This window comes from Epinephelus fuscoguttatus, linkage group LG1 (genome assembly GCF_011397635.1).
Source record: "Epinephelus fuscoguttatus linkage group LG1, E.fuscoguttatus.final_Chr_v1".
Classification (NCBI taxonomy): domain Eukaryota; kingdom Metazoa; phylum Chordata; class Actinopteri; order Perciformes; family Serranidae; genus Epinephelus; species Epinephelus fuscoguttatus.
In genome coordinates this window covers 38,168,030-38,190,524 of record NC_064752.1, presented here as the reverse complement: position 1 = coordinate 38,190,524, position 22,495 = coordinate 38,168,030, and the positions used below count along the sequence as shown (strand labels likewise).

The 22,495-nt window shown below is 38.6% G+C and overlaps 1 protein-coding gene across 1 annotated transcript; it reads right to left on the bottom strand.

Annotated features, from left to right (window-relative positions):
- Nucleotides 1-64: 64 nt before the first annotated feature.
- On the bottom strand, nucleotides 65-18,093 carry cdk4 (cyclin-dependent kinase 4). Its single transcript, XM_049584240.1, has 8 exons — nucleotides 17,841-18,093; nucleotides 7,386-7,620; nucleotides 7,164-7,299; nucleotides 6,818-6,985; nucleotides 5,289-5,398; nucleotides 3,439-3,489; nucleotides 3,209-3,344; nucleotides 65-1,118 (listed from the first exon to the last, which is right to left on the bottom strand). The coding sequence occupies exons 2-8, from the start codon at nucleotides 7,601-7,603 to the stop codon at nucleotides 1,029-1,031; spliced, it is 909 nt and encodes a 302-aa protein (XP_049440197.1). The 5' UTR covers nucleotides 7,604-7,620; nucleotides 17,841-18,093; the 3' UTR covers nucleotides 65-1,028.
- Between the last annotated feature and the right edge of the window lie 4,402 nt (nucleotides 18,094-22,495).

The window sequence follows — 22,495 nt, the reverse complement described above, 5'->3', positions numbered from 1 at the left end:
TAAAAAAAAAACAGGAGAAAAAAGAAAGTACGAGAAATCAGCTCTTGCTGATTTAGACAGCCACATTCATTAACTGTTTATTTGGTCAGTATTAGAAAACAAAAACAGCATTGTGACGCTAACTTTTATTTGTTAGTATCTGATATAGTTCATTGTATTTTTCACAAAATATTTCATAGAATCACGTTTATCCATGTTATACGGACTGTCATCTGTATAATAATACACGAATGAAATCTGAATGTGATTACATTTTTTTTTAATTCATTTGTAGTTGCAGTGCTGGTTGATTTAAGATGGTTTTAGCAAACAGACAGAAACTGTTAAAAATGAAATGAAGTCCAACCCTTCAGTCCTCAGACAAAAGAAACAATTTATAGCAATATTTAAGGGCAATACCAGTATTTTTGTCATGTGTGTCTTTCTTGTGCATTTTCTTCTGCATATTTCAGACTATTATTTCATTTCCTCATGATTTTCACAAAATTCATGGTCTTTTTGTTCCTTTAGTATGATAGTATGATAAATATCAACAAAAATACAGTACGATCACTAACGACTGGCTCTTCTAACCCTGAGGTGTCACTTCTGTCAGGCTATGTTCAGCCTGTAACAAGAAAAGACGACATCTCCGCTTCCCTCTGTCTAAACGCTGTACAAAAGTAACAAGAGCAACATTTCAGAGAAGACGACAGACGTTTCTGTGCATCGGTCCCTGTGGACGGGACTGATACATAAATCAGACATCAAAAACACTGGTACTGTCCTTGAAGACACGACATGTTAACATCATTAATTGTGACGTCGGAAAGCATGCCAGTGATCCGTCTGTTCACTCCTCTTCTTTTTTTATTCCATTTCTCAGGCTTTAATCCTTTTTTGATGTAGGAGTAACAAAAAAAATATCCCAAAGCACAACCCAGGCGTCTTGAAAGGTAATGCACTGAATAAATTTTGAATCCTTTAAGGTTAGGCCAGGTCTAAACTTAGACACTGTTACCTCTCATTGCACATTTCACTGCATCGTTTCAAGTCAATGTCTCCTGATCCTGAAAATATGGATGTTCAAGGACATTCAGGGCCGATATTCGTTTCACAGGGTCGAAGGTCAACATTTTCTGTGGAAGAAAGAATAGCAGGATATTAGATCTGCGTCAGGTCTTGGGAACAGTTCCAAATTTTGAGAAATACCTTTATCCTCTCTCTTGCTGAGAGTGAGGTGAGGAGGTTAATATCACTCTCTGTTTTTTTCTTAGCTTAGCATAAAGACTGGACACAAGAGAGAATCAGCAAACCTGGCTCTGCCCAAAGGTAACAAAATCTACCTACCAGCGACTCAAAAGATCTCTAATCAACATGTTTATATCTCATCTGTTTAAGCCATTTAAAAATCAAAGATAAAGTACAATATGCTGTTTATGCAGGGTTATGTGCAATACTATCTTTTGGCCAGGACAGTTGCCAGGCAACCAGTGGAAAGAGCAGGAAGTTACTGGTCAAAAAAAGAAGTTTAAGAAAGTCACCAAAAATTAGCTAATATAACTCATTAGCCTTCTATGGTCAATAGGAGTTAGATACTTGAACAAATTCTTGCCTAAAATCGTGTTTTTCATTTCACACTTAAAAGGGGAGCTTCTGTATTTTTCAACCTCGACCCATTTTCCCACATTTTGTGTTTAAGTGACTAATGGGAACAACGATTTTTTGAAATAATCCAGTACTGAGACAGAGCGTTGCAGCCAGGAGCTGCAAAGAGGCTGCAATATAACCACTTGGGGCAACTAAGACATGAATGTATGCCCACTTTAAGTGCTTGTTTTTGTCACTGACATGCTCAGATTGTTATTATAAGTGTCCAGCAACATTATGGAAAGGACCCTACAGAGATAATAAACATTTTTCTTTGCCTTTCACTTTATCCAGTCTGTTTGCCTAACAAAGTCTCACTCAAGGAGAAGTCTCGTTCGTAAGTATTTCAAGAGTTGATAACAAACAGATGGCATCAAGCAAAAGGTTAAAAACAATGTTTTATTTCTTTGTAGGATCATTTCCATAATGTTGTCAAACACTTAGAATAACAGTCTGAACCTGTGAATAGCAAAACCGACCACTTTTAGTGAGAACACTGGGGAATTACATTGCAGCCCATTTCACAGCGCTCTCACTCAATACTGTACCCATATAAAAATTCTTTCCATTTTGAGCTTTTCACACTGTGTTTTCTTAGTCCAGGGCTGTCGTCATCCTTGGACTAAGAGCGGGCTCTTATCTAAACTTAGCCCATTTTCACACACACACTGTTAAGACCACAGTTACCCTAAGCCCAGGGCTATAGGATTCATACTGTACTTCTATTAGCCGTGGATTAAAATTCTGTTGGACCACGTAACTCATGTTAACATTATAGAATTCGATTGTTCACTTAGATCTGTTTTCACACCACAACTTTTAGCCCTGGTTTAATTCCATTTTCAGGGGTTGACCCTGAAAATCCAGGGCTAACCAAGCTCCAGAGCAAGGCCAGCAAGCCCTGGGTTAAGTCAGGGTTAGTCTGCTTGGAATGTGTCAGGATTGTACCGGTGTGGATGCTGTTTTAGCCCCGGGCTGACAGCTCCCTTAGCCTGAGGCTAAATGTAGTGTGAAAAGCTTATTAGTCACAAAACCATGGGAAGACAGGGTCCAAGCTGAAAAATACCAAACTTTTTCTTTAAACCTTTATTTTCTACATTATATAGAGAGCGGCAAAATAAAATATACCATTTACTTTAAAAGGTATTGTGAAAGCACTTGTCCAGAGAAGCAACATTTGCTGTATATTTTGTTTTTTAGATCTCTTGTTAAATTAAATACTACTCCACTTAAGAAAAATGTGATTTTACATTTTATGTTCAATTTTACCGGCACTGTAAATTATAATGCAGAAAGAAAACTGTCCAAGTTCAGATGGGACTGCTGTGTCCTGCTCTCTCCTCTCGGTTTAACCAGCTGGTTAGGTAACATTAGTCATGAGAATTTCTAACAGCGCGCCAGTGAAGATTTTGTGGCTTGTGTTAAACATCAGCAGACTATTAAAAGAGAAAGTTCCTCTGGAGTCTGAGGTTAATGATCTGTTACTGTCCTGATTTCAACTCTATATACAGCTGAAAATGAATCAATTTCCAGGAGGGATGGACTCAGGCTTTAATTTTAATTCATGGTGAAGTCTTACCAGCAATAGTTGCGCCCCCTGCTCATTTATCTCTGGAACAAAGTCAGTGATTGGGCGAGGTAAGAGAGGGGGGAAATGTTTTCTTGAGAGTGTTACGTCAGTCGGCCACTCATCCTCTGGTGGCAGGCCAATAACTCTGAAATAAAACAGAATTTTCAGTAAAATAGGTATAATATATGAATCATATAGTTATGTAAATGTGATGGAGGCTATTTTTTCTTTTTACTCACTCAAAAATTTTGCCGAGTTGGTCCACTTCTGATTCTCCGCAGAACAAAGGTCTAACAGACAGGAAGTTTGTACCAAAGTTAATAGACTGAAGCAGACATTGTATAAGGTCACATGTCTGCAACTGCTGTTTGTGCAGGAGGGCAAACAATAACATGATGTCCTTTAGGCACAGATTAACAGCTTGGCATTGACTTTCATGACTCTACTGTTTGAATAAGCTTGCATAATATTACCTACATAAACTTGTTAATGATACTATGAACAAATGATTGTATCATCACTATCACTAACTACGCACAAGGTAATTATTTCGAAGCATGAATCTCCATACTGGAGCTGACCGCTGTATTCATGCATTGTGTCATTTGTACCACTAGATGGAGCTACCGTGTGTGTCACTGCACTGGTTCTAAGCTAATCAGGGAGAGACACTGCAAACAAGACTAATGAGCATTAAAAAGCTTCAGTCACTTTAAGGCTTTTGCTTGCACAAACTGTTGTGGGCATGCACACACCAGTCATGTTTGGATGTGTTGAAGTCTTTGAGCTGTCAGTGGGTTTGTATCAACATGCATGATGATGATGATTTCACTTGACTTCAAGACGTAAAGTAAAACTATAGCAGTTTTCAGAGTAAATTTATTGCAGACTTGGTTGGAAGAAGGCTGAAATAAAATACATGTATGTGCCATAACATAATGAGTGTGGCAAAGCAAAGCTGTTTTTCCCCACTTTCACCTCCCGACAGTCTGAAGTTCCAGACCAGATTTCCCCGGAGCTTCTGATAACCTCGTAATGTGATCCATTTACAGATAAAATCTGAACCCTCTGCAAACTCATCACGGCTGCTCTGACGTTTAGATGTGTGATATGTTTGAGTTAAAATCTGGACACTCACATCCCCAGGTAATGAGTGTTCCTATTATCGTCAATGAGAGAATGAGTCTAACGTTAATACATACCTCACTCTGCCAAGAAGATCAGTATCATACTGTATAGTGTTCAATGTTCTCTCATGACTCATAATATAGTGTTAGTATGGCTGGGACTATAAAAAGGAAAAGCTCTGTGTGCAGACCTTGCTCTTAAAAGTTATGTTCATGTACAGCTAGTTTGTATTAGCATTTAAAGGAGATGTTTTTTCAAACAACAGAATGTGGAAACATTTATATTTAGCATATAAGCTAACTGTTCGTTGTTAATTCATTTCATCTGTTCACTTGAAACACAAGATGGGACAAGACTTTTGTTAATATTTAACCAAAGCCACAATCTTTCCCCAACCTAGTAACCTAAACCTAACAACAAACAAATAGGAGGCTGTGCTTTGTGCACCCTACCCTTATTATTTATATGCAGTACAAAGATGCAATTCTCTCTGGATTGAAAAAACATTGCCAGAGAACATAATCTAAGAAGCCGTTTCCTCCAAAACGTGTTTGGCAAAGCAAATTACAGGTATATATGTATTTCGTAGGAGACGTGGTTTTCAAACTCTGAGCTAGCCTGGGGAGTTACAGAAAACTAGAACTCACTTTGTAAGCACAAACCTGCACCTTGCAAAGGTACCTTCAGGATATATGTAATCGAATCTCTGCTACTTTGTAACTTAATAAGATCACTACCAAAATCTAATGCACTCTTCCTTTGCCTGAGGCGTCTCTTCTCACGGAATTATATCAAAATCTGTTCATGTTTTTGAGAGACATATTTTTAAACCTGGATTTTAACACTGACACAGGTATGCACATACTTTCAAAATACAACTTATTGATCATAACAAACATATAAACAGGATTATACATATATTGCCAGTCATCTTTATCTGAACATCACCCTGGTGACTCACTTGCGTCTGAACATCTCAGCAAAGATGCAGCCGGTGCTCCAGATATCCACAGGTGTGGCATAACTGGACTGCAGCAGAACCTCGGGGGGTCGGTACCACAGTGTCACCACCTGGGAGACACAAACATGGAATCCATCATCTGTATAATCATTTCAATGCAAGTGAGAAAATCAGTAACCAACAAAAACATATGGTGACATGTAGGAAATTATGTACTCTTTTGCGACTTTTAGGTCATCAACAACAAATTAACTGTGTTTAATCTGCCGCTCTGGCTCTGCTGACCATTTTCCAAAGCTTACCATACATTTTAGACATCCCTCCTTCCAGGTGACCTCTCTTTTTAACTAATTTTACTACAGTATCAATACCAAGTTACAAAATGTACTTTGTGTTTAGTACTAATTGGCAAATGTTATTATGCTAATAAGCTAAACTGAGATGGTTTTGGACCTACAAATATTACCTTCTGTATGACCTTTCTTTAAAAATTAATTTTACTGCATTACAAATATCAAGATTAAATTGAGATGATTTCAGACTTCCTACCTTCCAGGTGACCTTCTTTTTAAATTATCGTTACTACAGTATAAATATCAAGTCACAAGTTGTTTGTGTTCAGTGCTAATTAGCAAATGTTAGCATGCTCCCTGTCTACAAGATAGCATTTAGCTAAAGAGCTGCCTAACAGCTCTACTCTAGTTAAAAAATGAATTCAGACCTACGAACATTACCTTCCATATGACCTTTCTTTAAAAATTAATTTTACAACATTACAAATATCAAGTCACAAGCTGTACACTGTGCTTGGTTCTTATTAGCTAATGTTAGCATGCTAACAAGCTAAACTGAGATGGTTTAAGGCTTCCTACCTTCCAGCTGACCTTCTTTTTAAATTATCTTTACTACAGTATAAATACCAAGTTACAAACTGCACACTATGTTTACTGTTTATTAGCAAATGTTATCATGCTAATAAGCTAAACTGAGATGGCTTTTCAGACCTAAGAGCATTACCATCCATGTGACTATTTACTACATTACAAATATCAAGTCACAGGCTGTGCACTGTGCACAGTGCTTATTAGCTAATGTTAGCATGCTAACAAGCTAAACTGAGATGCTAAACTTGGTAGCTATCACCTGTTGAACATTAGCATGTTAGCACTATCTTTGTGAACAAGTTAGCATTTAGCTCAAGAGTCGCCTCATAAGTGTAGTTGAAACTGGAAAAAAAATATGAATTCAATAAAGCTCTAACCAAGGTTTTACAGTTAGCTACTGGGAAAAAAAACACATCACACTCTTGCTATTTCATCAGGAAACTGAATTAGCTAACATGTCTGCACTGCTGAGTCACTGATGAACACGAAAAAGATCAGAATGATAGATTAGTTATCTCAACCAAACTATCAGTGGCTTGAGGTTTTTTTAAACTAAAAATAAATAAATAAATAATTATATGCTTTGGAAAACGCTGTATATGCGATACAAAAAACACTACTGGTGCAGTCCAGGTGAGTTCTTACCACAGGAGTGAGGGCCATGTGGCAGCTGTAGATCCTGGCCAGGCCAAAGTCAGCCAGCTTCACCTGGCCCTGGCTGGTTACCAGAATATTCTCTGGTTTCAGGTCTCGGTGCATCACGCGGTTAGAGTGAAGGAATGCAAGACCGCACAGTAACTGCCTCATCACGTCCTGCAGAAACACACAGGAATATTTCAACTGTAACTAAATATTTCGACAGAGATTGCTTTAAAACTTGGTTAAAAGGCCCTAAATAACAAAACAACCCACTCCATTCTTTCCAGTTTGCTTCCTTCTGATCAATTTGACAGATTATGCAGTTTTGTTCAGAAATTGTTCCATTTCTCACTTTAATGCGGTTGGGGGATAATCCTGGAGCTGGGGCTCTCTCTAGGTACGTCTTGAGGTCTTGGTCCACATGTTCAAACACCAGAGTGACTTTAGTCTCCTGGTCCGATCTTTGGGTGGCACATACATCCATAAGTCTGCAATGCACAACAAAAACAGTGACTTCTATAAGAGGTGTTCAAGGTGAATTGTAGATGGCACAGCACTTTGACAGCTGTCTCACCTGACCACATTGGGATGATCAAACTGCTCCAGCCTTCTCAACAGAGCCACCTCTCTGACTGTGGAGACCGGGAGGCCATTTTGGTCTGTCTGGACGCGCACGCTCTTCAGAGCCACAAACTGCCCACTCTCTGTGTCCCGGGCCTTGTAAACTGTCCCGTATGCGCCTCCTCCGATCTCTGCCACAGGCTCATACTGGATACTGGTGCCGTGGGCCATGGCCAATATCAAACAGACTGGAGACAGAGTATGACACACAAATCAAATCAAATCAGATGCAAAACTTTTTAATGCTATTAATTACAATAAAAAGACAATATAAGGTTATAAATTATGTATGTAGAGTTTTCAGTGCTCTATTTAAAATTAAAAAAGACTTGTCTTGTTCTTAGCAGCCCACATGCCCTCTTATATATATATATATGACTTTTTAAGTTCTATTGGAAAAATTGAAATCCAAGTGCATGAACGACTCAAAAAAAGTAGGAAGCAGAGATTTTTAAACATCACACAAATCTGCAGCCTGGAGCTGTTCTACTGAAAATACTGGAAATGAAACAGAGACTGACTGGAAACTTTAGCTTTACTTTAAACACATCACTACATAATACAACAGAAAGTAACACAGACCCCCCTCCCACTGGCTCTCATCTAGGATCGACTGCCCATGTTAACTAAAATGACCCTAAACTCAAACCTACCCAGTAGACAGACTTTGAATTAGTATAAAAATAAAGTTGCAAGAAAATGTACGCTGCTCCTTGATGAAGATTCAAATAGAAAAAAGTGAAAATATGCAAAGCGGGAGAAATACATAAAACCATCAAACAGCCTGTAATCCCCAAAGTAAAGCTCAAAGCACAGGGTTAAATGAGATTAAAGGACATGACATAATTTTTCTATTTCTGGTGTCTTTATTTTAGTCTTTTTGGTTGTTTTCCTTTTCTTCAAATGTCTCAATATTTAATGTTTTCTTTACATGCAAAGACAGAGTTTACAGCTATGTGCATTATGTTAGTATGCATCTGGATTATTTTGTCTTGTATGTACTTTGCACACCACTTTATTTTAATGTTGTACTGCCTATTCTAATAGTTACCTGGTACCTGCATTTTACAGCCATGTCAGTCCAGACTCATATATGTAATGAAGATTTTGAAGTTATTTAATAACAGGCATTCAGTGTATTTTTTGGCCAAATGGAAGTTATCACTATATTGACATGATTCCAGTGAATAATTAGCAGAGAAACACGCTGTCTTCAATCAGTACAGAGGACTGACAGAGAACTTTGTCACATGGTGCAACGACAATCACCTGAAGCTCAACATCAGCTAAACAATGAGCTTGCAGTGGACAACCAGAGGAACAAGAGAGAAAACAAAGTTGTAGCCATGACAGTTCAAATATGAATGTTGCGTCAAAGAAGTTACAAATTCTAACACGTGAATGTCTAACACACATCTTTGGCCCGACAGCATATAAGATCTAAACAATCAGCAAAGTTTCAAGGTGGGCACCCAAGATTAGTGTCACCAATTCAGTATCCGACCAAACGTCTCACCTTCTGAGTTGCAGAACATGATGTCACAGTGACATCACTTCATCATTTTAGAGACATAGACATTTGTGTGACATGTTTGTCATAATTAGCATGTGAATTCTGGAGTTATGGCCAAAACTGTGTGTTGTAAGGTCACAGTGACCTAAAACTTTGACTTTCCACCACCAAATTCTTATCAGTTCATATTTGAGTCCACGTGGAAGGTTGTGCCAAATTTGAAGAAATACCTTCAAGGCGTTCCTGAGATATCAAGTTTACAAGAATGGGACAGACAGAGGGACAACCCAAAAACATAATGCATCTAACCAGGGCTATTGCCACTGCGGAAGCATGAAAAACACAAATGTCAACTCATGATGGCGGCAGGAGAAAAGTCCAGGATCACCAAAGTTCTTAGGATACGTTGTCTAGGAACCTGAATGTCCGTAAAAACAAAAGTTAATAGCAATCCATCCTGTAGTTGTTGAGTTATTCAAGTCTGCAACAAACTGGTGGACCAAGTGACATAAAAAACATCTCACCACAGTGAACCAGTATAATGAACTTTCAGTACTGGATAAGGAACAGCCCTCTCTGGCTGTGAGAAGCTGCGTATACAATAAGATATTGCAGGATGCTTCAGTGCAAGTAAAGTAGTGCAGGAGCGTGGATGAGAGTTTCATCTAATGATCAGTCGGAGCAGCTGGCCATGTATGGAGCAGCAGACCTCTGACCCTCATCAGTGTCTGAGGAGGAGATAATCTGTATGTGGTGCAGTCATGTAAGTTCTCAGTTTGCATAACAACACACCAATCTGTTGTAACACTGCGCTCGACAAAGGGAAACACAGGCTGTTTCTTTTTACCTTAGTAACACCATTTGTAAAACACTGCTGCTTTATGCTGTCTGTCATTGTGTAGAGGTTAGAGCACTGCTGTGTACAGAATAGGCAGCATCAAAGAGGGACACGCTGTACAGCTCAAAAACCTGGATGATGTGCCAAGAAGCTGACTCGGCTATTCTGACTGTGCTGAATGTGCAACATTTGCAATTACACAAATATTGTTGAAGATTGTAAAACTGTGTCTAAATAAAATGTCTGGATAGGACTGTCTCATCCAGTGAGTTAAATTCCTAAAAGACATCGGATTACTTCATCACTGTGATACAAAGATCCTGTAAATCAAATAATGTACTGAAGCAGCTCTGTCTGCTGATTTGCAACATTTCCCAACACAACCAGAGATAATTAAACTATAGCTACGCTACAGTAGTTTATCTCACAGTAGACACATTGCTTCTGTTTCATCATATTGCCCAACTCTATCATCTATATTAATTAGAGCCTATAAAATCAGGTTTCAATTCCCTGTTAGGGGTCGATAAAGTTCAGTTATCACCGGGGAGGTGAGCATTTAACACAATCAGGCTGCTATAAACACTTACTGCTAAACATTAAAATGGAGGCAGACATTTTAAACCTGCATTATTACAGGGCTTACACTCAATTCTGATTGGTCTGATGGGTATTTCTGATTAGCAGATTGTTGCTGTGAATAACAAACCATTGCTGTGGATGCACTTCTCATCAGAGACATGCAGCAGAAGCAAAATAAATAATTTACAAATCAACATTTAGTATCAAACTATTAATTTCTTTAGTAAGCAGCCGTGTAATAAGCTAGATAATTTGCAGCAATGATGCAAGACCTTCATCACGCAGTCACGGTTCATTTCGCAATAATGACTCGCTCGCTGTATTATTCCTTACTTCACTTAATTTCTTTTGTTGATCCCTTGGTGGCAATAATACAAGATAAACACAACACTGAAAAAAATATCACCTTTCAAATTTCTAACAGCAATGATGCTAGCAAACAGTAACCTATTTACACATTCAGCAGACGCAAAGTGATTTTCAGGATTCATACAGACATGGGAAAGTCGAAGTCAAGGACTTTCCAGTACTTTTTCAAGCACTCATTTTTATTTTCAAGGATTAAATTGTTTTCTCCACGAGCTTATGTTGCAACAGAAATATGCAAATTCATAAATGGAGCAAACACATGCTACCAGGGCTTAAACATAACTTACTATCAATTAACTGATTATTAATATTCAGTTAAGGCATGAGATTGGCAAGGAATAAAAAAAGCAGGAACACGTACAGAGCACAGAGCAGGTCGCAGCTCGTACTGCTCAAACAACATTAGAAAATAATTGCAAGCACAGCCGATCTCCATTTCCTGGTTTAAAATATTTTCTAAAACATTTAATTAAGTATTTTATCATTTTGTTATCTTAATGTCTAATGTATAAATGTCTGATTTTTAGATTTGGTACTTAAATTCCAGGTGTTGCCAATGAGCCCTCTGGAGGTGTTGTGGGCCTATCATAGACACACCAGTAAAGCAGAGTACTCACCTGATTACCCCCAATGAAGCGTTTGCCCTCCCTGGCTCCAACTTTCCCTCACAATCTCAAGTATGTGCAACAAAATTGACCAGTTAAACTCTGCCCTCATCAAAATGGGGGAGACGGAGAAGGTAGAGTGTGCGGCCCAGTCCGGCAGGGGAGTGTTCAGTCCACACAGACGTCTCTCCTTGGCTCTGCCTCCCCTAGCTCCTTCTTACTTTTCTATCTACCTATGCTCTTTCCTACTTTTCTGTCCATCTAACCGTAACCCTTTGGCCCCCACTCGGAAACCCACAGGCGGCACTATTACTCCCAATAACAGTCTCAGTATGTGCATCAACGGATTGTACCATCTATTCCTAAACTGAACAGAGTGCCAAATTCAAATACTTCAAGCACCTCAAGCACTTTGTTCAAACCCTGGATATTAGTATTCATTTGTAGTCATTTTTCCCAGCCAGCTGGCGGCATTTTAGCTCAGTTTTGGTCTCCACCGACTTCTGAGAGGAAATGTCCTGCTCTTTAGCTGCTAAGTGTTCCACTATGTCCACCAGCTAGTTGCCTATTTAGTGTGACTGCTGTTTGATGCTGGCAGTGCAGTCAGTCTATAAGACCCTGATACTGCTGGGAATGATGTTGATGAGAGCAGAGAGAAGAAAAAACAGTAAAGTTAAGAGCTGTAAAACCAAAACAATTAGCTACAAGACACTAAAATGCTTTGAAGAGCTGAGGTAAACTGCATAGGGCAATAATTCATATGCACATGGCCATTTGACCTCTTGTTAAATTAAAAATGTTGTTTGGTGCAGTTTTAACATCATATAGAGGCAACGACAGCTTCACTCACACTTTTCACCTTTTCAGTGGAAACAGAGTGGCTGTTAATATACAACCCTTCTCATTTTTTAACCATTCTGGCGGCAGGAGTCAACTATGCTTGGAGCTTAATGCACAGCATTTTATGGCGAGCTGTGCTGGCCTCTATTAGAGTAAGGCCTCGTAAGAGCTCTCCAGGTACTTCGGGTGCAAAGCACTGAAATATGTGAAATATTTTTAGACATATCCAAAGAGCAATTCATCAATGCTCTTCTACATTCGCCAAATGTTTTATAATCCGCGAGCTACAGGACAAAGTACCTGACCTCCTGATAGAAGTCAAATGACTCACTGAACGAGACGCCATTTTAAAGCAAATACACTTGATGAAGGACTTTTGGCCGCCACTCTGCCAGCACAGGAAGCACGTTCAACCACTCAACCCAAAACAGCTTTTCTGTCCCGTCCCCTCTAACTTTCCTCTGGCCTCTTCACCAGCGCCATCCATCAGCACACAACCACAGAGACACAGCATCATCCCACTCCTTCCTTCCCTTTGTTCAAGCCTCCATACAGTGCACCCCTTCCACCTACTCAACACTGACACCTGTCACCTTCATACCAGGCATTACGTCCTATTTAATAGTGGTGCTTCAGTGCTCCTCTGCCTCCTCTTATTCCTGCTGCCTTCAGGGCTTTTCCAGTACAGTTCATGGGTTGAGGATGTGAGGTGCTAAGTTCAAAATGTCAATGCTCATTATTCTAAAGACAGAGCAGCATCAGCATCATCTTCACAACCCCATCCCTCCTATCAGGTGAGCGATGGCTGCCTAAGAAACCACTGTGCCTGCCTTTAGATCCTTTGTAGTTTGACCTTGATCATGATGCTCAGAATTTTTGTAAAATGATTGAGATCTGCCTCCGCGACTGATTTGTTGGTATGGAGGGAAAAATAACTATTAAAGCCCTGTTCTCCACTCATGCTCAACCTGATCTCAAGCTCTGAAAGAAACAGGAAGTGTACTGTCTTTTTTCCAGTATTATTTATTTACTACCCACCATTGCCCACTGCTTATCAATTTTCATACTTTAATCCACAAAGACATCTTGATCCATAGGTGATAGATTCGTGTTGATATCTTCAACTAACATAATTTTAAGCCAGCTTATACTGCAGTCAGAAAAATGGATGCAACCACAGCCGAAAGGATTAGTCTACTGATCCATCAGTCAGCCAAAAGAAAATGTGTCCTTTCAGTCACTTTTCAAACAAAAATGCCAAACATTTGCTGGTTCCAGCTTCTTAAATGTGAGGCTTTGACATTTCATTTTTTTCCTAAATTATAGTTAACAGAATATCTTTGGGTTTTGAACTGCTGGTTGGATAAAATATGCAGTTTGAATACATCACATTGGGCTCCAGGAAACTGCAATTTTCACCACTTTTTTACTTCTATCTTTTATCTTTTCTACAGATAAAACATTAATTTTAATATCTTAATCAAAGATCATCATGAATAAAATACTAAACTGTCCATAGAAAACATTTCAGCGTCATGCCTCACCACACTGTGTGTAAACTATAATCGCGGTGGACTTGTTAGGGCAGACAAAGTGTGAAAGAGATGAAGTGGGGCTGCAGCTAAAATTGTTTCTGCAGGGGAGAGTGAGAAAAGTGCAGCAACAAAAGAGCAGAAACACAATCCACTGCAAGCCAAACACTTCAACAAGGATTTCATTCTCTTCTGTTCTGTTGTATACCAGTCTCTTCATTCCCCACAGCTGGTACTCCAAAATCTAACTCCCGAAACAGCTGTAAAATAATTTTGTTGACAGCCTGTTTGGACTGTAACTTTGCATCCACAGTTGCTTTATCAACCCAGAGAAGAAAACAGATGAACACAGAGCCACTGGTGAACGCTGTAATATACCGCATACCAGTGCATATGCCTTTTTTGGGCTAATTTTTAAAATTTAGATGATCTGATGAATCACAGTTACAGCCTGTGTGCAAATCTCACCAGAGCTGTAGTCAACTAATCTACCCAACATTAGAAACCCAATATGGTTAATTATATCTCAAGGTATTCAGTTTTACTTTACTGGGTGAAATACTTGATTATAAACTTGTGAAAATAAATGTGAAATTAAACAATATAAGGCTTAACGATGTTATAGCCAAGGGTCTGAATATTCAGATATGCTCCCAAACCACAAGTATTGAAGTGGTCAGTATAAACTGTAGTTAATATGAGGAAGGGGTGTTGCATTATGCACATTAAGCACTCCACATTTCTTCCTCTTATGCAAAGATAGTTGAGTCACAGTGTCTGCGGACGAGAAGCCGTCTGCATTCCTGGGTATGTGCAAGAAATACAAATTCCTGTCAACACTATTCATGTCAGAACTCAACTGAGAAATAAGACTGCAAATAACTGTCCTTCGAAATAAGATAATTGCCTTCATTCAGCAACATGAAGAAACAGAACGAAAATACCACCAATATTAAACAACATTTTAATGCAGCATCGTTGTATGTTTTATTTTCAGACTTTCTTGTTATGATGCTTCGACCAAACAAATTAAATTCAAGTCATAAAGGTTTGTGGCTGATTCTTCATAACTTCAAAATGAAGTTGAGTTGACTACTCACAACAACCTGTATCCATTTTCTACATATAAGACACACCCAGTGACCTATCACTGACTTATTGAGGTTCATTACAAAATCATTACATACAGAGAAAGATCCAACTGTATGTGTGTCCAATAAACTTTCGTTTCAACCCTGCAGGAATCTAAGTTCATGAACTGATACTGTACATTATTCAATAAAAAAAGAGCTTGTGTTTGTTTTAAATTACCTTTTGGTACAATTAGTTAGTCAGTGAGTTAGTTAGTAGGATACACTAACTACACTAACTTTAGTTTTTATATCATATATGTGAATATAAATAGAGTTTATTGTTTTAAATTTCAGGCAACTGTTAATGGTGACAATCAATCAATCAACCAATCAATTTATTTATTAAACCCAATATCACAAATCACAATTTGCCTCACAGGGCTTTACAGCATACAACATCCCTCTGTCCTTTGGACCCTCACAGCAGATAAGGAAAAACTCCCCCAAAAAAACCCCTTTAACGGGGGGAAAAAACGGTAGAAACCTCAGGAAGAGCAACTGAGGAGGGATCCCAACTGTCCTAAATATTGAACTAGAATTTGTGAGCAACAATTTACTTTAAAAGGACCACACAGTCTGCCTTATGTTAACAATTAAAACCAGAAATCAATTATGGTCTAGTGGTTACAGGCAAAATTAAAATAACATTTATACAGCTACCAACAAAACAGAACTCACTAACACTTTTAGAAAGGGATTAATAACCAAGTAAATCTCTTATTATATTATTTCTCTTTCTTTCTTTTTATTCTATTTTATTTTTGTTATAAAATGCTCCCCCAATGTTTTTTATGATGTTTGATAATACTAACACACTTCCATAATCTTCCCAGAACATTCTGGTGTGATGCAACTATCAAAAATGCATTGAAATGCTTACTAATAAAATGGCCGTGTTATGATGGTGCAGCACCAGCTTCGCTCTCTCAGAAAGCCCCTACAGCTATGACATATGATCATATATTAGGACTTCATAGATTGTCACAGATGTTGGATGCGTAATAAAAAGTAATTAGGCTGATTTTGCAACTTTCCACTGTAGGCAGACTGTGAGGCAACTGCTGTGGGAGGCAGCAGAGACACAGAGGGCCACAAAGACTGAGACAATACTTGATGAGGAAGAAAGAGGCCTTGTAGAAAAGGGTGAATTTCCAGGCCTCTGCTGTCAAATGTCAAATTGCAGAAAGTTCTTTTCTTGATAACCAAAACAGAGCTCAATCAACACTTGATTTTTCTTTTTTTTTTTTTTACTTCAATGCAGAGGTGGAGGAAGTGCTCAGATCTTTTCGTACAAGTAGAAAAACAACAATGTAGAAATACTGTTACAAGTTAAAGTCCTATTGGCATTAAAATATACTTAAACCTGGAGCAACATCACCTTTCTTGTGCTGCTTTCAGCACCTTTCCCAAGTATTTAAACTTTGGAGCTTTCGGTGCAATTTCTTTAAAAAAAATTTGGGGGAAAAAGGCAATGTCCCACAAGCTGCCAAAAAAAAGAAAAAAAAGAAGAAGAAAAAAAATAAAAGGTTTAGAAAATTATTTTTAAAACTAGGTCCCAAAGAAAACACTAGGGAAATACTACATTTATAATATTTGTTATTACATATTAAAGATTATGGTATTATAATTTTTAAGCACTTTTCCAGGTCATTTCCTTGTTTGTTTTTAACTTTCTTTTTTTTCCTCACTAATTTCTTGCAAATTTTATGGGTTATTTCTATGGGTTAAATTGCTCAGGTTTCAAAGGGTTAAGTACCAAAAAATAAAGGTGTTCATTAGGAAGAATGGTTCAATCTCAGATTAATATAAAGGCTATTATTGGATTATAATTATTAATGTGTGAAGCAGTGCTTTAATGTTAAAGCTAGTAATGGTGGAGCTGATTTGAATGACTTAATATAGTTAATCTGCTGGGTAGTTTGTCAATCTTCAAACCCAATCTATAATACCACATTGTAATTATTAATTATATTTGTATAATTAATCTGAACCTGCAAAGTAGCTAAAGTTAATAAATAAATGTGTTACAGTACAACATTTACCTCTTAAATGTAGTGAGGCAGAAGTATAAAGTAGCAGAAAATGGAAATACTCAAGAAAAATAAAATAGTTCCTTACATTTTTTCAAATTATGACCTAGATATGTACTGAGGCAGACATTTTACTGTTTGAAAGTAAATCTGTGAGTGCTCTCTGGATGGAAACTATAATAGCATCACTGTTCTTGACTTACATTAACGAATCTGGCCTGCTGGATTGTTAGTATCATCTGGATCTGTGTCCCCACCTTCATTTTACTACAGGGGGAAATCCAGAACAAAACAACAGCTTGGTCTCATACACCCCCACTGGATTGCAGAATTAGTCTGCTTAAAGTCCTCCTCTGTCTTCATGTGGTGCTCATGTCAAAGCTGTTCTGGTCCTACAGGAAGTGGTCAGGCTGTAACATGACTTGTCACCCTAAAAACATCTCCCCGTTTCCTCCTCCCCAGTGACAGAGAGCAGCTCACAACACCAGAGGAAGGAGCGGGGGGCAGATTTTAGCACAACACCTTGAAGTTTCACTGCTGTCTCACAACACTGAGGCCTCCAACAGCCGCTATCGATCACCAGTCTGTCAGGATCGATCATCAACCAAACTTCTCTCCCACATTTCATTCATTTAATCCAGCCGGACATTGCAGACCAGTGGGCGGAGGCAGACACAGGCCAGGAACCCTCTGTCCCGACACGTGGTGCTCCTCCATAGCGCTCCTTTGTTAATTAAACTGGCATAAAAAAGTGAAGCAACAACAGGCCACACGGACTTTTTCCCCCTCCTCACCTACATGTTCACTGACGTGGCGGAGGGAGACAGTAAAAAGTACACACGACAGAGACAGATCACCGCCAGCAACTTCCATTTCCACATCCGTGCCACATTATATAAACTACACAAGTGTCACATACACACACACACGAATCACAGTCATGTAAACCACAGCTCAGACACTCACCTCGCCTGCGTGTGTGTGTTGTGCGGCAGGTAGGCTTTACTTTAGGTTTATGAGGAGGACATGCTCTCTGCTGTGCCACGTATAAACTCCTCCAGAAGCGGGTCAGGAGCGGCAGGTCGGGTCCGGGTGGAGGTTTGCAGCTCCAGCGGTGGATCTGATGAGCAGAGGCCAATCAACAGATTGTGATTTCGGCCTCCTCTGTTTTTTCTTCCAGCCTGCTGCACTCTTTTTGGGGTTGTCGCTTCCTGTTGCTTCTGGCAACTCTTGGAGGAGGCGGAGCTAAAAATCTTCACAGCATTGTCATGTATGGAGACCTTAAAGCTCAGCTGTGGCACATAAAGTTACAGACATCATATAATCCATGTTCCACAGCTGCAAAATGCATGGTTTTATATCAGTTCTTTTTCTCTGCTGTTGTTTATGTAAGATACTAGAAATACATGTAGACACACCTACATCAGCATACCACAGAAAATGTTTTAAATTATGTATTTACAAACGTAACAAAATACATAAAGCATAATACTTTAAGGGAGTTAAATGATTGTGCTGGTGGGATTAAAAAATAAATAAAGCCATCTCACCAAAAAAAACATGTAAAACTAAAGTATATCCATAAATAAAGAAAACAATGTATCAAAAATATTAGCAGAAGATAAAAAGGGAGAGAAATAAACAGTCATACATAAATAAAGTTATATCACAAGTAATGCATGCAGCTGCGAGGAGACAGAAGGCCACCATATATAAAATTCAGCTGATCAAATGAGCTCCAAGCAAATACTTGAAATATGTTGGCAATGATTTGTCTCTTTGTTTGTATTGTATACTCTACAGTTGAGTAAAAACTGCACCAACCTTTATTTCCATCTGTGAAAGATTTTTCAAAAACAATTTTTTTGTCATCAGTTTAATTACACGGTTCATAATTCCAAAGTCATCCTATTTTTTGATAGTTAAAGATGTAAAAGTGCAAACTCTAATTGCAAATATGAAAACAGCATTAGTGAAAGAAAGGAATTTTTTAATTAATAAACCAAGAGAATACCATAAAACTCCAATGAATAACCTGGGCTATTATTTACTCAAATCACTGAAATCAACAGGGTTATATTTGAGACAGGCCATTAATTCCTTTCACACAAAACTGTTGCTCAGCAAAGATCAGGAAATACAATCAAATTGTTTATTTAAACCAGTATGAATATTACTTGTATAAAAATTGGGCTTCAGATAATATATCAGTTATGAATCATTCATTTGATCTAGCTCCGACAGACAGCATCAGAGAGAGTGAGTTATGGTACTTGAGGATTATGGCACCTGGCATACTGACACAACACCACTTTGTCCTGTTAAAACAATCCTCACAACTTAGATTAATTTTCATGAAAAACCCTTTTGATTCTTTTGATCTGAGGACTCTTATGCACTAAAGGAATATGAATAACTTACAGGGTTACCAAGGAATGGAAACATAATTTGATGTAGCCAACAACCTGGTTTTATATATCCAAAGAACTTCTATAAAAAAAAAATAAAAATGAACTGCTTGGCAACCAGACCAGGCCTTTATTTATCAAAATGTGTAGCCACACCAGGATAGTATAAGGGGCTGGGTATTTAATTGGGACTAGGCTTTTAATTGAAGTTTTACGATACAAGTATTTGTATACATGAGTACTTAAAAACACATTTATATATATATAGCCATGTATTCATGGATGGATTACTTAATTGGTCAATGGGCACAGGCCTAGGGGGATGAAACTTTGGGGCCCCCCATGGCATTCACCTGCAAAATGTTACTCAAATGAACATGTACTGACCAGGAAGAGGCTAAAAATGACCACAGAGAAATGCAAAGGAATGGCATAGAGACAAAATTAACTTCAAAGACGTGCAAAACAAACACAAAGAGACACAAAACGACCAAAAAAAGACACAAAATTACCTCAAAGAGAAACAAAACAACCACAAGGAGACAGAGGATGGCCACTCAGGAAACTACCACTAAGAGTGACAAAACCACTGAAGGATGCATAACGACTACAAAGGGATGCAAAACCACAACAGCAACAAAAAGATGCAAAAACATCACAAACTCTGTGTCTTGTTCCTCTGTAGGAGAGGTGGTGGGGCATATTAACCATACATTATACACATTCCTACCATGTCTATGAGTATTTGCACACGTTAAATTCGACCAAAATGTGTTTCGTTGTATCTAATAATTTGAGACATCACTTCATTTCCAGACAGATATTTGTTCCACAAGACATGAAATTATAAAAAAGAAATTATGTGGGAATAATGTGTATAGAAAACAAATGAAGAACATCCTCTCCCTCATTTTCTGTGAGTTGATGCACCTCTTTTGTTGACTCATTTTAGATTAATGAGTTGAAACCTGGTAGACTTAGTTTTATTGGATATCTGGGACACATTGCAATAAAAAAACAAGCATAGGCGTACCACAAAAGCTACACTGTGTGTTTAGATGACTAAAATCACTGATGTTTCATCAGTAAACCAGTTATTGAAGTAGAAACATTCATCAGTATAGTGGTGATTCTGATGGCTACGGATTTGATGTTAAAATATCTTATAACTTTGTCATAAACCAACATTAACTAAGATTAAAACACCTGGCTGCTAGAATATACACTAGCTCCAGCATAATGTTAATGTACAATATATATACTTATATTTACGAGTCTCTGAGCCAGTTTCAGTCAGTCTGAATGATCACTCCACTGTAATGCACGTCCAGCCTGATGGCCTTTATACTTTAGCGAACTGTGCATCAGACATTTGAATAGAGACATTACACTGTTTACTAGTACTGGCTCTGATGGGTGTAGGTTTCCGTTCAACATTATAACACACATATAAAACAGGGGGTTTGTGGGTCCTCTGCCAGACAATTTTAAGTGTCAAACACTCTGCATTGTAGTGAATTTTTTATGGACTGTCACTGAATGAAAGTAGATTATTCTCCTAGTAATCTGCAACAAGATTCCACTGTAAAATCTCCATTAAATGTTGATTTCTGTTTCCCTATGGATGTGCATTTGTCACAAACACACTGCACAATGTCTGCCCGCTTTGAAAACAGCATGTGATCGCATAAAAACATGAATGGTGGACTTGTGGTTGTCTATAAATAAAATCCCAGTTGGTCAGTTACAGTTTATGCGCTCTGGTGTCCTGCACAACCAATCCATTTGGGATAGAGTCTTTGAGTGCTTTTACAGTTTTCCGCCCGGCCCACTGCATTTGTGTTTCTGCTGCATGCTAGAGGGGAAGAAAGTAGACACTGTCAGTAAGTGTGGCCAAAAATGGGGATGAAGCGCAGCGACAGTGACATGCAGACTGTCTCAGTAGCTGGACAAAAGTCTAAAACATAGCTTTGCTTCTCTAAAAATGTTAAGTTGCTCCAGGGCTTTCTGAGAGCTGCTGAAGAAACACTTAAAGACTCAGTTCCACTTATTTCTGAAACAGGGATTTTCAGCCATTTTAAGCACTTTTCATAGACCTTTGTCACAGCAAATATTTTGATGCACTGTTGTCTAAAAAGCATATGTATGTAATAACACTAATGATGGCTCAGTCCTGCTCAAGTGTCCCAACAAGCCATGACAGTGTGACAGTGTGACAGTGAGCCAGCGTAGCACCAGGACTCTGAAACTGAAGCAGCTTGATGGAATTCATCCATCATTAATAGTATTATTTAGCAGTGCTTTTCCTCATGAGACGAGTCTAAATGTTGTCTATGAAAAGGCTCATTAATGTCTTGATATGCTTATGTATGTTTACATAAATATATTTCTTTGAGTGATCATGTGGAAAAGAAACAGATAATATAAATTAAGAAGAAGAAGAAAATGATAATCAAAATACTTACAAAATATACTATACATTTAAAATAAAATGTATTTTAAATGTACCGGAAATATAAAATATTTATATACTTGTTTTATGTGTATGCTTGTAAATTAATTTCCATACTTCCATACAATATACACCAAGCAACCACAACATTAAAACCACTGACAGATGAAGTGACATTGATCATCTCATTGGATGTCATGTGGATGCCACTTGATACGCTCCACCCACCCAAACACATTGCAGACCAAGTACACCATCTCATAGCAACAGCACTCGCTGATGGCAGTGGCCCCCCCAGCATATGCCATCTCACACCGCAAAAACTATTCAGGAATGGCCCCAGGAACATGACAAAGAGCTCAAGTCATCAACCTGGCTTCCAAATTCCCCAGATCCCACTCTGATCGAGCATCTTTGGGCTGTGGCAGTTCCCCAGAGATCCTGTGTCAATGCCTCGACAGGTCAGAGGCCCCACTGTGGATCGGACTCTGCTCTGACCTATTGAGGCATGGACACAGGGCCTCTGGGGGTTTCCTGTGGTGCTGGCACCAGGGAGTTAGTGGGGGATCCTTTGAGTCCTGTGGGTTGCAAGGTAGGATACGATCACATCCCTTGTTTGATCGATCAGATGTTTGGATCTGGTAAATCTGGAGGCCAGGTCAACGCCTTGGGCTCTTTGTCACATTCCTCTGGCCATTTCTGAGGATTATGATACAAGGTTTGGGGGTCCTCTGCGAGAAGAGCCCCCCTCCCAAACAGAA